The sequence below is a fragment of the Podarcis muralis genome, chromosome 10, assembly GCF_964188315.1.
Source record: "Podarcis muralis chromosome 10, rPodMur119.hap1.1, whole genome shotgun sequence".
Taxonomy (NCBI): Eukaryota; Metazoa; Chordata; class Lepidosauria; order Squamata; family Lacertidae; genus Podarcis; species Podarcis muralis.
In genome coordinates, this window is record NC_135664.1 from 38,340,609 (window position 1) to 38,356,388 (window position 15,780).

The window sequence follows — 15,780 nt, forward strand, 5'->3', positions numbered from 1 at the left end:
TCCGACTCTTCATGACCCCATGGACCAGAGCACGCCAGGCACTCCCGTCTTCTACTGCCTCCCGCAGTTTGGTCAAACTCATGTTGGTAGCTTCGAGAACACTGTCCAACCATCGTTTGTGGTAATAATAGGACACAAATAGCAGACATGTAGGGCCCATGGATGGGACTGTAGCAGGAGCAATGGGTTAAATTCTCATTACCACCCACATCAGCACATGGGGGCGAGGTCATGTCATCTATTTACTTTTTAAAACTATTCATACCCAGTTGCTAATTATGTGAATGGTGTCTTGTCAAGTTTGACCCCAAATATATATTCATATTTAAGAAAGACATATTGTTCCCAATAGTAGATTGATAACCCTAGCATTCATATTAACTATTGGCATTCATAAAGAAGGTAGCTAAACAGTAGTTTAAAAGTGGAACTTCCCACACTCTTTTAATCTGCACTGTGTGAAGCATGGTTGTATGGAATGAGAATTTTAATCTGCATTGGAGATTGTGCATATAGAACTATGATGTGGATGCTGCACTAAATCACTCTAGAATGGAAAGCTATATTCTTGTGTGTAAACCTTAATTATTTCACGTAGAAAGTGTTGGCAGATGGACAGGATATAAATGATGAAGATATATTTCGCAAACACGTGTTGGTGTGTACAAATTCTCAAACAGTTCATATATTATTGAGCTCTTATTGCTGCCATTGACTTGGTGCTGCTGCTGAGATTGTGTCATTTATCATCCCACTGACTTGGTCTGTGGTCTGTTTTAGATACACTTACCCTGTGACCATGCAGCACAGAAAGAAATGTCTGCCTCCCACTTAAGAACGCTTAACTTCCTCCAACATGCTTAAATTGACACATCCTTGCATTTTGCATAAACTGGAACATCTTTGTATTCAGCAGTGATCAAACATGGTCAGCATTGTTTTCTTTTGTAGTGCTAATCATCTGTTCAAACACATATGTACAGTGAATGGTCAGCTGACCATCTGTCAGGGAATGCATCCAGTGTGGCTCATGTTTGGGTACTAGATGCCGTGTCTTTACATGACCCAATCCTGATCTCTTTTTCTAGAACAATCCTCCTATGTAGTCTACCTTACCTCTTAATATGCTCCTGCCTTAGTACCTACAATAATGTTAAGTGTATGGATTAGGACATGGACAATCCTTATATGGGCATATCATAATGTGATTGACTGCAAGTTTTATTGGGGGGGGGGGTCTGATTTTTCTATGCCCTGGATGTTAACTATAGCATTATGAAGGACTGATTGTCCTAATGAGGTCAGAGAGTTACAGCATTCCCAAAAGGTTGTTTCCTTTTGACATAGTTTTTAATATTGAACACAAGCTAATGCTCTTTCTTTTTGTAACTAATAAAGTTGTGGAACACCCACATATTATAATTCCTTTTGATGATGTGAAATGTTATTTTAAACAAAACACTGTGAGAAGACTGCAAAATTGAAGCCTAGATATTGAAAATGTGGTGCTGTTAAATAAAAGGAACAAAGTCATATACCTTTTACACTTTTCAGTTAATCTGCACAAATAGAAAGTAAGTACACTAGATTTAGAAACTTTTATGAGAAATTGTAGGCATGGTTACAAATGATTCAGATATTTAATAATGGGATTGTACAGCAGTATAACCCCTTGACATTTCTCTAATAAGTGCTAGTGCATGTATTATATCTAACATACACTTCCCAAATTAAAATTCTTCGCATTGGAAACGATTAACATGTGCAGTCTGCAAACTACTAGCAAGTCATGCCAAATCAACTAGTTCATTTGCACCTGAACAGCCTTTATGGCCACTATCTACCTATAAAAGGTGCAAATAAAAGGTGTAACTTCTGCCGCTGAACCCTTTTCATTGATTGCCTGTTATATTTTAATTGTGGTTTAACATAATTGTTGTTGTAATTTTTATATTGATCTAAGGTCCTTTGGGGTCAATATAAGGGCAATCTAAAAGCAAAATAAATAGATAAATAACAAAAAAATCCAAACAAACCAGGGCACTAGCAAGGTCAGCTTTGACATCCATCACATGTTTAAGGGTGGGGAGGATAAGGAAGACCTGAACTGACTTTGCCTCTCCAATCTGGTGATAAGCACTTTCAACCCTTAGTGTGTACTATCCATTTATTACTGCAGGGATGGGGAACTTGTCGCCCTCCTAGATGTTTTTGGAATCCGTCTCCTGTCAGCCATAGCCAGCATGGCCAATGGTTACAGAAGGCCACAGGTTTCCCATCCCTGTGTTGGGAGATGCACACATGGACCCTGGTCCAACATGAATAATCTTATGGCAGGTTTTAACCTGTCTAGCACAGCTTTCCAAATTTGAGGGCATCTGACCAAAGATGCAGAGTATCAGATCCAGTTCTGTGTGCAGAACCCTGCTTCCATATGTGGATTGTTTGTGCTACATCAGGCTAACTGTCAATGAGGTCCATCGCAAAATATATTGAATATATCAACCATGTTTATTGTCCTTTTTCCTCCCCATCACTAAGACCTTAACTGCAGATACACATTTCTTTTTAAATAGTTGCCTAACAATTGTGCAGATGGTGAACAGTCCATTATAGTAAGGAAATATTTCTTACTGAAGTGAATAAATTAATCACAAATTCATATATTTTGAATTGTTAGTTTGTGTCAAAGTGGAAACAAAGAATATTCATTTTAAAATGTATGATACAGGTAAGAAAATTAAAAAGGAATTAAAGAGAATATATGGTTTATGCTGTCAGCAAAGGTTTCTTGTTTAACCTACAGATGACCTGGCCTTGTTTGTTCAGATGACAGCTCTAAAAGTGTACAGGGAATATTCTCTTGTAATACAATGATTTGCCGCAAGCCCTGACCTCAGTGACTGTCAGGGAGCAGGTCTGAATTGGCCCTTTCTCTGATATCGTGACACTGCTTCTGTTGCCTCGATTGTGACCTCTGATTGAAAGATACCCCTGGGACTTCTATATAATAAGCATGACTCCTGACTCTTAGCCAGGTCTGCTTTCTTAGATTTTTGTCAGACTTTCCTAGTAGTCCAGGCTATATATGCTACAATTTACTTGAGCTGTCACGGTGCTCTGTAACCGGTGCGCTCTTTGAAATTGAGGAGGTTTTTAAATCTGCATTTTGCAAATGGAAATATATCATAGTCATGTAATATATAAACAACTTTCTTGTTAGGTGTTCCATTGCAAAATGCATATTAAGATTTTAATGTTTGTGTTTGTTTGTTTTTACTTTTTCCTCAAATACTGCATAGAACGCATTACCTGTACTTTTAACAGCAGTCATCCAAGTATTATAGTTCAAATGTTGCTAAATGCATCTTTTTTTTTGCATCCATCCCCTCTGGTGCCATGCAAATTATCCAACTTACTCCACTGTCCATAGTAAATCTTTGAGTATAGTATAGCTAACCACATTGCCTAAGTAGCAAATTACAATGTTTTAGCTACGCTGCCACTCATTCATTGTTTAACCTTGTATCATAAAGTGCTTCTTTCTTGCATAATGAAAATGGTTCCATTATGATTTTCTGCAACTTTTTCTCATCATGACTCCTTCTACTTCCACCATATGTGCTCCAGTTTCACACTGGCTCTTCCACCACAACAGCCATAGAATGCAAGGCATAGACAATACAAATATGGATGCTCCGGTGTTGTTGCAAATCATAAAACTGGCATGTAAGTGTCATTGGGCCAGTTCAGAGATTCATTCCCTTCTTGCTAGACCATAGCATACCCCCTCCCTTTGCCTCCTGTGGTCTAATGTCTGTTCCCTAACCAGAACCATAAATCTATTCAAACCATAGTAAAGTGACACTAAACCACAGTTCCCTCTTACATAAAGGAAAACTGTAGTTTAAACCAACCAGAATTGGCATGCCAGTGAGGGAAGGATGAGGGGGGAGCCCATGTTTCTGGTGATTACTCACAACTTTCTAGGTCCTGATTTATCAAGCTGCACTGCGGTCAGTTTGGCATGAATGCTTTCTTTATCAAAGAAATTATATTTAATAAACAGTTATATTTTAGTCAAGTCTTTATGCTTTTCAACTGGTTCACTTATGCTTTGGCTGTTCCTCCAGGTACAGGAGTCTTTCTGAGCCTTTGGGTTGGGTACACTACAACATGGGCATTATTATGTGTAAAGAAGCAGCTCCCATATTTTTCTGCTTTAATGAGACCCATGATCTCTGAAATTTCAACATGAATATTCAAGATCTGGGATCTATCCACAGATAATATTCATAAGTTCTCTTACAAGCACACTGCATGTTTCTTGTTTACTTAGGCACAGGAGTGATTCCTGAAAGTGCAAAAATGTGTACGGTTGCAAAATCATTTGCACTACATGCTTTGTACATGAAGTATCCACAATTGTTGTTTTAACTTGTGAATGGCTAACACGTGGTCCTTCAGATGCTTTGAATTCTAGCTCCTAGAATTGATCAGGGATGATCACAGGTTAACTATTCCTGGTTTAATTATACATTAACATATATTGGACTAATGGGAGTAGCTGTTTGTAATAAGCGTAAATGATGTGCATGTATATACCTTATTGTAATTGTCCCTATTTCATAGTATGCCGTAATGACCCTGAAAAATTACTGTATTTTTCCGTCTAAAAGACGTCCTCATGTATAAGACGTCCCCTATTTTGGGGGGCTCCAATTTAAGAAAATGGGGAAGATTTATCCATGCATACACCCCCAGAATTTTGACATTATTTTTTAGGGGGGGAAACTAGTTTTATACACAGAAAAATACGATAATTTAGAAAGTAAAGGTACAATAGAAGAAATACACTGAGTCAATCTGATTTTCCTTTTTATATAAGCACTTTCCTTAATGTATGCTTTGTTTTCTAAGACTTCAGCCTGGTGCAAATCACTATGATCAAAGTATAAGCCACTTACCTTTTTAAGTAAAAATCCAAATTACTATGCATTGCTTTCAGACCACAAATAAGATTGCCATGATACCTGTCTTCCATTTTTCTTAATGCAACCTCAAGACTGTTTAAACAAAAAACAAAAAAACAAACCTTGAACATTAGATCTGAATGCTGGCACAGTGTTAGAGAGATCTGAAATTCATCCAGGATGCATGGACTGAATGACTACTTTCTTTATTAATCTTACCCTGGCAGCAGTAGTACTGATGCTTTGTGTGGGAGGTGAATTATACTTATAAATCAGAAAAGTTAAATAGTAGTTGAATTTTTAGCATTTGTTCAGTCTCTAGCATATATGCCCATTTTACTCAACCCCTTTTTCCACAGTCACATTATTTGGTCATTTCATTAACTACTTAAGTTCCAGAAAATATTTTTACTACTTTAGGTTCATATTTAACTGTTTTTCCTACGTCACAAAATACCAATACAGTGGTACCTCTGGTTACAAACACCTCGGGTTACAAACACTTCGGGTTACAAACTCCACTAACCCAGAAGTAGTACCTTGGGTTAAGAACTTTACCTCAGGAAGAGAACAGAAATTGTGTGCCAACGGCACAGTAGCAGCAGGAGGTTCCATTAGCTAAAGTGGTACCTCAGGTTAAGAACAGTTTCAGGTTAAGAATGGACCTCCGGAATGAATTAAGTTCGTAACCAGAGGTACCACTGTAGTTAGAATGGTGTTGAACAATGTTTTTTAACCTATATGCTAGAAGAGTAAATTTCATGAGAGAGGCAGCAAAGCAGGCCCTCTTCACTGCCACCATAAGTAGGCATTTGTTGTTGTTGTTTAGTCGTTTAGTCGTGTCCGACTCTTTGTGACCCCATGAACCAGAGCACGCCAGGCACTCCTGTCTTACACTGCCTCCCGCAGTTTGGTCAAACTCATGTTTGTAGCTTAGAGGACACCGTCCAAGCATCTCGCCCTCTGTCGTCCCCTTCTCCTTGTGCCCTCAGTCTTTCCCAACATCAGGGTCTTTTCCAGGGAGTCTTCTCTTCTCATGAGGTGGCCAAAGTATTGGAGCCTCAGCTTCATGATCTGTCCTTCCAGTGAGCACTCAGGGCTGATTTCCTTAAGAATGGATAGGTTTGATCTTCTTGTAGTCCATGGGACTCTCAAGAGTCTTCTCCAGCACCATAATTCAAAAGCATCAATTCTTCAGCGATCATAAGTAGGCATACGTGCGCTAAATCAGCTGCACTTTTATTCGTGAACTGGTCTATTTTCACAGTTCCCCAGTATGCCAGGGGGCTGAATGTGCTTCATAGCATCAAAGGGGATGCTATGAGGCAATTGTGTTGCTAGCCTTCTGCATTTCAGCACCATACAGTGAGACAGAGGCCTTGACAGGATCGCCAGCTCTGTCCACTGGAAAATTTCCAGAAAATTAAAGAATCCATTGAAACCCATAAGACTCTTAGGAGAGTCCATCTTAATTGGTCTCCCACCCCTGCAGGGGAAAATTGATAGAGTTGCCCTAAAGTTCAACAGGAAGCAGTCTCACCATGACATTGGAGTCATAGAGCCATCACCACTCCAATTCCAGACCACCAAATCCAGGGAATGTCCTGTCCTGTGGGTTAGGCCAATGACCACATGAGACATCACTTCATTATACTGCATTTTTCTGTGAAAGTGCAGTTTGTACATATTTAAATAGAATAAATAAATAATGAAGTCTCAAGCTGGATCGGGGGAAAGTAGCCTTGCAAAGGCATGGGCAATAGTCCTCGAGTTCTCCATCACCATACCAGAGACTGCCTCTGCCAGTTCAGTCAGGGAGGCTACTGGTCAGCTGGCTATGTAGAACAGAAGCAGCACAGTCAATCTCTTTTGGTCTGGCACCAGGTAAAAGCTCCAAAAGCCAGCTGCCAGATGGAGAGGTCTCCTGGTGAGTCACTGTAAGAACGGCATTTGATCATTTAGTTTTTGAGATGTAAAATCAAATGGAAAGACTATTACGATTTGGTTTGAAATCTAGATGATCTGTTGTACAGTGTGGTCATGGTCACATCTTAAAATACTAAATTGAAGCAAATGTTCCAAGGGTTTGCCTGTTTAGATACATTCATTTAGGGCTGTCATCACCAATGAGCTGTTTAAAATACAGCATGACAGGAAGCCATATTGTTAAATAATTGATATTGTGACAACTATTGACTAACGATTCTGAAGAAGTGTGCATGCACATGAAAGCTTATACCAAGAACAAACTTAGTTGGTCTCTAAGGGGCTAGTGGACAATTTTTTTATTTTTTTATGTTTTTTGACTGTGTCAGACCATCACAGCTACCTACCTGAATAACAATTCTTTAGTTAGATAGATTTGCTGGTTAATAGCCCAGAATAGTCAGCTGATTGGAGCAAATGGTTATGAGATAGTTGGGAATACATTTGATTGCGATACCAACTAAGAGGAGGGGGCAGAGGGGTGGGTGGGTGTTTGTGTGAACTTGAGACAGAAGGGGAAACTGTGAATTGGCATCTCTGCAAATCTGATGTGGGTTACCAGATCAGCTTTGCCTCCACTTAGGGTTAATTTGTATATTTGTAAATAATTATTTGTAAATAAAGCCAATATCATAATGATACAATAAGTCTCGGCACTCTCATCCAAAGTAAACCAAGCCTATTTAGCATTGCCTATGCAACTTTTCACCACTGGGGAAGTGGGGAACACAATACAAGATGACTAATATGTAAGCCTGCACATGGGGTATATTATACTTCTAAGCTTGCTAGCATTTTGTCTTTAGTAAATCCAACCCAATCCGGTGTATGTTTCCTCAGAAGTAAGTCATTCTAGAGCTTCATTCCAAGTAAGAGTGCATGTGATTGCTGCCTTAAATGTCCGTGTATTTTGTTACTCTGTTAACAAAATGACTGTGAACGTTCCCAAAATGTCTTGAGACAGAACAAGCATTGCTATGAAAATGTTATTGCTGGTGGCAAGAGACAGAGAAAAATTAAGAGCAGGCTAAAGTACAGAGAATATGGTTTCTTTTTGCTCTAGAGAATCAAAGTGATCACAAAGGGTACTTTCCCATGGCACATAATCATCCCAAGGGATTAAATGCTCCAACAGATCATCCTGATAATACATAGATTTTAGGAAACAGGTGCTGGAGATATTACTTGATTACATTCAGTGCTCCAAGTTCACAGTATGAAAAATCAGGAATGAATTTGGAAGTTCATTCCACCACCTTACACTGAGTGTTTCTACACATCACAAAATCAGCCAGAAGACTCAGGCTTTTCTGGTCTGAAAAGGCCAGAAACAAGAGGTCTGCACTACGTATAGAGATCTTTAACATATAATATCACATATTCCGATGTGAATTTCTTCTTTCTAAGTTGACTTCTACCAGCTGCTGTGAGTTGGTAAAGTAACTTTTTGAGTGTCTGCTGCATTTCTGAAGCAATGTCTGCACAGGAGATTACCTCACTTCTGTCTGGTACTGTATTTGGTTCACACATGTTTGGATGTGGTGCTCTTTTCTTTCTGTTCCTTCTATATTGCAGATTCATCTTTTTTTTGTACATGTACTGAGTTTGACCAGGATTTAGTTTCTGATATCAGAAGCTATCCCCATCTCCCTCCACTTTTTTTTCTTTTACATCTTCGTAGCACTGCAATTACAACACCTTCTAAATAAGCTCTGTCACCGCAGTCCATCATGTACATCCTACATCCCAAGCCACCCCAATGCAGAGTCCATCTTATTTAGCCATGGCCCAGGTGCACATGAAAAGTAGAAATGATGTCACTCAAGGGAACAAACATAAAATAGGAAGAAGCAGAACAGAGTAAGGTCCTGGATCCCTTGAGAACAGTGCAGGATCAGGAGATAGAAGCTCATCAGTAGTAAGGTTGGTGGGTAAAAGTTAAAGGTAAATGACCCCTGGATAGTTAGATCCAGTCAAAGGTGACTGGAAAGAAGATGGAGAGGGCAAGATCTGAGTGCTAACCACACCTTGGAACCAGCTAAGGCTCGTAGAATAAAACTGACCACCAGTAAAAACTCAGAAATGGCACAGTGGGCATATAAGGAGGCAGCAATTCCTGTCCCATCCAGTGTTCATCACAATCAGAGCTTTCTGTTCTGTTACAGTTAGGCTTCTATTAAAACCTGGGTTATTTGTCTTCCTACCCACTATGGCTGAAAGCCTGAAACAAACATAATTACGTGCAATTAATTGTGCAATTAACTTCAAGGCATTTCAGTGAAAAGGAAACACAGAAACTATGCAGAAAATAATGTGATAATTTGTGTAATGTTTGTGGATTAAAAAAGAAAGCAGCAAAAAAGTAATGCCACTCATATTTGCTTGCTTCATTTCCATTTTGGAATTCAGGCAAGCATGAGAGTTGTGGCAATCCTCTGCCATCCCTAGGCAGAAGACACAGTTAAACCTCAGCTATTTAGTGCCCCCACTAGGAGGGGACCTGCCCTTTGGAATGTTTTTTGAGGAAATCTTGTGTGGGCATAATCAAAGGGAAGGCAATTATAGAAGCTTATTTACATACCTGTTTACTTAACTGGTCCTTTCTAGTAGCCCTACTAACCTTCCACAGACACATTTTGTATTTTCTGTTTCTATATGGAGCCTTAGTTTGCAAATATTCTGTGTGCTACAAAGTACAGAGAAAGGAAGTAAGGGAGAAAATACGGGCTCTGTCTTTTTTCTGTTTTTACTTACCACCTTATCTGCCCAATCCTATGAATATTTATTAAGAAGTCTTGTTGAGGCCATTTTCTCTCACTGCCCCATAAACCTGCATAGCATTCTGCTGTAAATCAGTGCTGTTTGTTTGGCATTTGTTCCAACAAAAGGTTAGAACTTGAAAATATCTCTCATCCACAGGTAAGGAAGAAGCATTTGCTTATGGTTCCGCAGATAAGATGGAAAGGAACAAAGAACGTACATACCAATGGCTTCATACACAGGTTTGGGATTTTGAAGCAACTAGCCCCAGAAATGAAAAATGGTGAGATCATTGCCTTTAAATTAGATTTTTGGATTGTAATAACACATCATGTAACATGAAACCCATCTTAATTGTCCTAAAACAAATATGCTTTTTTTTGCCAAAGGCCAGATTGCCAAGTTTCAAACACACTCCCGTTGAGAATTAATTTAATAAATTCTGCATCTCATTCTGCCACAAACCTTAGTGAATTGCTATGACATGCCAGCATGAAATATCACTTCATAATATCCATGAATATTTTTTCTGTCAGAAACCCAAATAGTTGTATTTATGAAAAATGCAGGAAAACATATATTTTTCTCCAAGTTACAGAATGCATTCAAAATCATCGTAATCTAATAGCTAACCAGGTACACTAAATAGTGCAGTGATATGCTAAGGCATGGCAGATGGTATTTTGAACTAGGCATGGGCTAGAGTGGACAATATATCTTACAGAAATACACAAGGAAAAAGGGAGCAGAAATAATACAAAGCTTTTGATTGTTATTTTTTTAAAAAAACAAAATTTCAGGTCTTCACATTTGAGGAAATGCTTTCCCTTTAAACTTCAATGATTTATCTTTGTGTAAGTGGTGGTTCTTCAGAAGTCAAAAGAGAGTTTCTCTGAGGATAGTTATCAAGGCTGTCAGGCAGATGACACCTGCAGATGCAAGGCAATTCTGCCCTCAGATCAGAAAAAAAACACTCCTCAGAGTTTTCTTGTCAGTGGGGGGACAGCTGAATGACAAAAAGCATACAGGTGGGCTTTTTTAAAAAATGGTCACGATTAATAAAGATGCTAAAGTACAAGAGACAGGCTCCAATTGGTGGAATATCAGAGGAACTAGTACACATAATTGGCATCAGCCCATAGCACACACAATTCTGCCCCAGGAAGCAGGTGCGCACTACAATGCAACACTACTGGGACGCGGGTGGCGCTGTGGGTTAAACCACAGAGCCTAGGGCTTGCCAATCAGAAGGTCGGCAGTTCGAATCCCCACGACGGGGTGAGCTCCCTTTGCTCGGTCCCTGCTCCTGCCAACCTAGCAGTTCGAAAGCACGCCAAAGTGCAAGATAAATAGGTACCGCTCCGGCAGGAAGGTAAACGGCATTTCCGTGTGCTGCTCTGGTTCGCCAGAAGCGGCTTAGTCATGCTGGCCACATGACCCGGAAGCCGTACGCCAGCTCCCTCGGCCAGTAAAGCAAGATGAGCGCCGCAACCCCAGAGTCGGCCACGATTGGACCTAATGGTCAGGGGTCCCTTTACCTTACTGTCTCGCAACATGCTGTCCATAGGCAGCCTGGCAGTCCGAGGTTCTCTGTGCCTCCCAATTTTGATTTATTGTTATTTAACATCATTTATATCCTACTTACTTGCAATAATAGCTCTAAACAGATCCCTCCCTTCCCTTATTTGCAATCTGTTTGTATTGAGATCAATGGTGCAGTGGACCCAGGGACAAAGTGCCACGATTGATTTCTCAGTAAGGATGTTAATAGCATGATTTTGTAGGGCGCTATCTGCCAATCCCGTGCCAAATTGAATTAAACATTGTGAGCAGCTGCTTACCTAACAGCAATGGTAACCGTATCAAGTGGAAGTCAGTGACAACAGATACTCCCCAAAATATTCTTATTTGGAACAAGATAGTATATTTCAATTAATTATGTTTAGGAGTGAGATGCCAGACAATGTTAGAACATCTTAGAAATGAATTTCACTTATATTGAATATTATTTAAAGCAACAATCCTCAAGTAATCATAGAATCACAGAATTGTAGAGTTGGAAGGGACCCCGAGGATCATCTAGTCCAACCCCCTGCAATGCAGGAATATGCAGCTTCCCCAAACAGGAATCAAACCTGCAGCCTTGGTGTTATCAGCGCTGCAATCCAACCAACGGAGCTATCCAGGCTCTCATGGTGGTCTTCAGAAATAGATAGAAGTTCAATGTATAGTTTAACCTTTTAAACAATATTTTATATAATGAGGAGGTTTTTTATATACATGAGTGCCATACTTACCCTTGAAAAATATGTGTTTTTTTAAAACCAGGTGAAAAGATAAAACCATAAACTATAGTATTTTCAATCTTGAGCTCTGTAAGTTAGCAGAGGGGCCCAGATATTACAATTTAGTTTTTATTTTATTCCCTGGTTTTAATTTTCATAAAAGCATTTAGAGAAGATAAATACAATAGTTTTTTAGAATTAAGGTCAAATGTCATTTATGCAATCTCAGTTGTTTCTAGCAACACACTCCTATATATATGCCTACTCAGAAGTAAGCCATTGAGTTCAATTGGGCTTGTTTCCAGATAAGTAGGTATACTGTTGCAGCCTAAATCATATTAAATCACTTCTGTAGATGTGTGTGGCACATTAATGTTAATAGCATTTGTTAGGATAATTTAGGTATTATGACTGATCCTACTTACCCTCAACTTGATGGCAAAACATCAACTGGAAAGGAATCAGAAGCCATGTGGTCAAATAACTGATAGACTTATCTAACCAAAACCAAGATTACTGCTATATAATAGACTGCTTGAATAAGATTGGATAATGATAAGTGTAATTTATACTCTTTCAATACACTAGTAAATTCGATAAATTTCTAGCTATTAAAGAACTTGCATTTTGAGAATTTTATCTTAAACTTTCTGGCAATGAATGACTTCCTTATCTGTTTGAGCCAGATTGTTAAAAATAATATTCCTTAAACCCACTGAAAATAAGAGCCAAAATTCTTAATGATATTTAGCTAAACATTTGACGACCTGCAGTTTCTAAGCAGTAGGTGTCATACAGCCCAATGCTAACTATCATAGAATCATGGAATTGTAGAGTTGGAAAGATATGTTTATCCAGAAGTCCCATTGATTACAGTGAAGCTTGCCAACAGGTAAATATGTACACTTAAGGACAGGACCTAGTAATTGCCTTAAGCGTTTATTTTGTATTGTTCTCAAACCGATATTTAGTTGGGGGTTTTTATACTGTTAAAATACGTTTAGCTGTGTTTATGGTATTCATACATTGCCATGAGACAATTGTAAAATGCTCTCCATAAATTGTTTAATAGTGATATTTATGTGTGCCCAAGCAAGCTTTAGGTTTGTCATACAAGACCCCACTTGACATGCCTAGGAAATCACTTTTGAAATAGGGAGAAGACTGGGAGGAAGCAGTGTGTTGTGTGGTTTAAATTTGTTGCTCAAAGATAAGGCAAACATCTCACTGGGTATACCAAAGCCCTTGGAGCAATTGAAATAGTTCATTGGATACTAGCTTTAGTATTCTGATGCATTTTATTCTGTTACTGACATATTTGTCATTTTCCATTCACTGTATAGCAAACATTTCTTACCTGAGATAGATCCAGAGGTTATCAAGGGAGGAAGAGTTCAACATGTGGTAAGATGTTTTGTTTTTACCATGGTAATTGGTTTTTTAAAATCTGGACATTTATTATTATTATTATTAAATTTATATGCCACCCTTTATCAAAAGATCTCAGGGCACAACATTAACTCAGTGTACAGCATTAAAAAATGATTACAATTGCAGTCCCGTGCATTCTTAACTGGCAGTGAGCCCCACTGAACGCAGTGTGACTTACTTATGGGTAAATATGCATATGATTGTCCTATAAATGCTTCTGAGATCAGGGTGAGACCTTTCTTTGAATACTAGAGCTGTGTAAAATCAAATCTGCATATATACATAATTCATAAGCCCTTTGCATTTGTCATCTGTCCCTCAATTGTGGGTTATCCCCTTTGCATGTGTCATTACCAGTCCGCCAGGAGCTGGACTGGCATTCAATAAGCTGCCAAGTGCAATGTAAGGTGTTGATTTCAAAAGCCCGGAATGACTAGGAACACAGTTACTTAAAGGAGCACATCTGCAATGCTGCTCATGCTTTTAGATCAACAGGGAGGCCTTACTTTTAGTCCCACTGTTGTGTGGTGACACAAAGCAAGGCCTTCTCTGTGATGGCACCTCAACTGTGGAAAATTACAATAAACCCCCTCAGTAACTATTGTTTGGCACCAGCTTAATTTATTCATTAAGACTTTTTGAAGATAAGGGAGAGTGTCTTACTGGCATGAACATTCAAGTTCTTACTCAATTACTGGAAGTATTCTATTGGGGGAAATGTTTTAGCTGCGATTTTAGTTTTTCATTATATTTTATGTGATTGCTTTGTAAACCAGCCTGTGATCTACATAGGTAAAGGGCTGTTTAGAAATAAACATGAGTTGTGAGCCCTTGTTCCACTTGTTCAATTGCACATTGACTTTCAGCAGTACCTCAGATTTCGAGGTGCAGGGAGAATAGACAATGTACAGTGGTACCTCGGGTTACATACGCTTCAGGTTAGATATGCTTCAGGTTATACACTCTGCTAACCCAGAAATAGTGCTTCAGGTTAAGAACTTTGCTTCAGGATGAGAACAGAAATCGGGCTCCGGCAGCGCAGCAGCAGCAGGAGGCCCCATTAGCTAAAGTGGTGCTTCAGGTTAAGAACACTTTCAGGTTAAGAACGGACCTCTGGAATGATTTAAGTACTTAACTTGAGGTACCACTGTATTAGGGTGGGTGCTGAATCCTGTTGTGTGAACAACAGAGTACCACTCAAAAATAATTACTTGTGTATGAATAGCAAACTGACTTTACTCACATGTATGCTACATCCCCTCTGACGAACAACATAATACACTAACAAAATATGTGGATGGGTTTTGTTCACAGTATAATAATAATAATAATACAGATTTATCTCTGAATTATGTTTGAGGAATGAATTTTACCCCCAGTCTGAATGACTAGTAACCCAGATTATTTTTTTGTATAAGCCCACAAAGAGATCAAGCTACTTCTTTAAGACCTGTTTGATACAGCCAGACATGTTAATTGGTAGCTTCTACCTCGTGAATATATTAATTTCAAAACATTTATTGAAAACTTGAGATGACTCCCAGCAGAATAAAAGAATAAAAACCAGCAATAAGTGTTTAAAATAACAATCAGTACAGTAGACTGTGCAGCAGCAGAAACGCAGCACCACAGTGTCCACTTTGTGGCCATAAGCATTCTGCCAGAGGTATGTTTTAGTGCTTAAGCACAGACTAGGACTGGGAGAACCCGAGAGGGGGCAATGACAATAAAGATATTATTATTATTATTATTATTATTATTATTATTATTATTATTATTATTATTATTTCAAACCCTGCTATGTAATAAACCTCACTTAATGACCTTGGGCAGGTCATGCAAACTCAGTCTGACCTAGTTCACATAGTTGTGGTGAGGACTAAAGTATCCTACTTTGAGGTCCATGGAAGAAAGGCAGGATATAAATGTTGCAAATAAATAAATAGGACGCAAGGCCAAAGTATCTCATCAAATAGGTTGTTCTTGGGTTCATCAGCATGGCATCCTTGGCCAACAGTATGCCCACCAGGACCTCATCTGGTGCAATGAAATATTTCCTCACAAGTCCGCAATAATTGAGAAAGTATTTTTTCTTTCTGCTCAGTCCCTGTCTGCACTGTCTTGGGCTCTCCTATACACCCTCATAGCAGCCATTTTGTGAGTGGTGCCCACAGCAATTTCTCAAAATTCCAGATTTTCCCACTGGTCCAAAAAGGTTGGTGACTCCTGTTCTACAGCCTCAAAATCATTAAGATAAAAGTATGTCTTCACCTCACATGTGTGCACATGGAGTAGGAACAACCTTGCATAGCTAAGGCAGTAACTCAGCTAATCTAGAGAGAGGT

General features: G+C 39.0%; 1 protein-coding gene across 4 annotated transcripts in view; it reads left to right on the forward strand.

Annotated features, from left to right (window-relative positions):
• LRRIQ1 (leucine rich repeats and IQ motif containing 1) overlaps positions 1–15,780 on the forward strand; it is a 96,617-nt gene that overhangs the window by 67,616 nt on the left and 13,221 nt on the right. For all 4 annotated transcript variants that reach the window (XM_077934778.1, XM_077934779.1, XM_077934780.1 and 1 more), the window contains 2 exons: positions 9,879–10,002; positions 13,348–13,408. In XM_077934778.1, the coding sequence (XP_077790904.1) occupies positions 9,879–10,002; positions 13,348–13,408 (185 nt within the window). The remainder of the gene's footprint in view (positions 1–9,878; positions 10,003–13,347; positions 13,409–15,780) is intronic.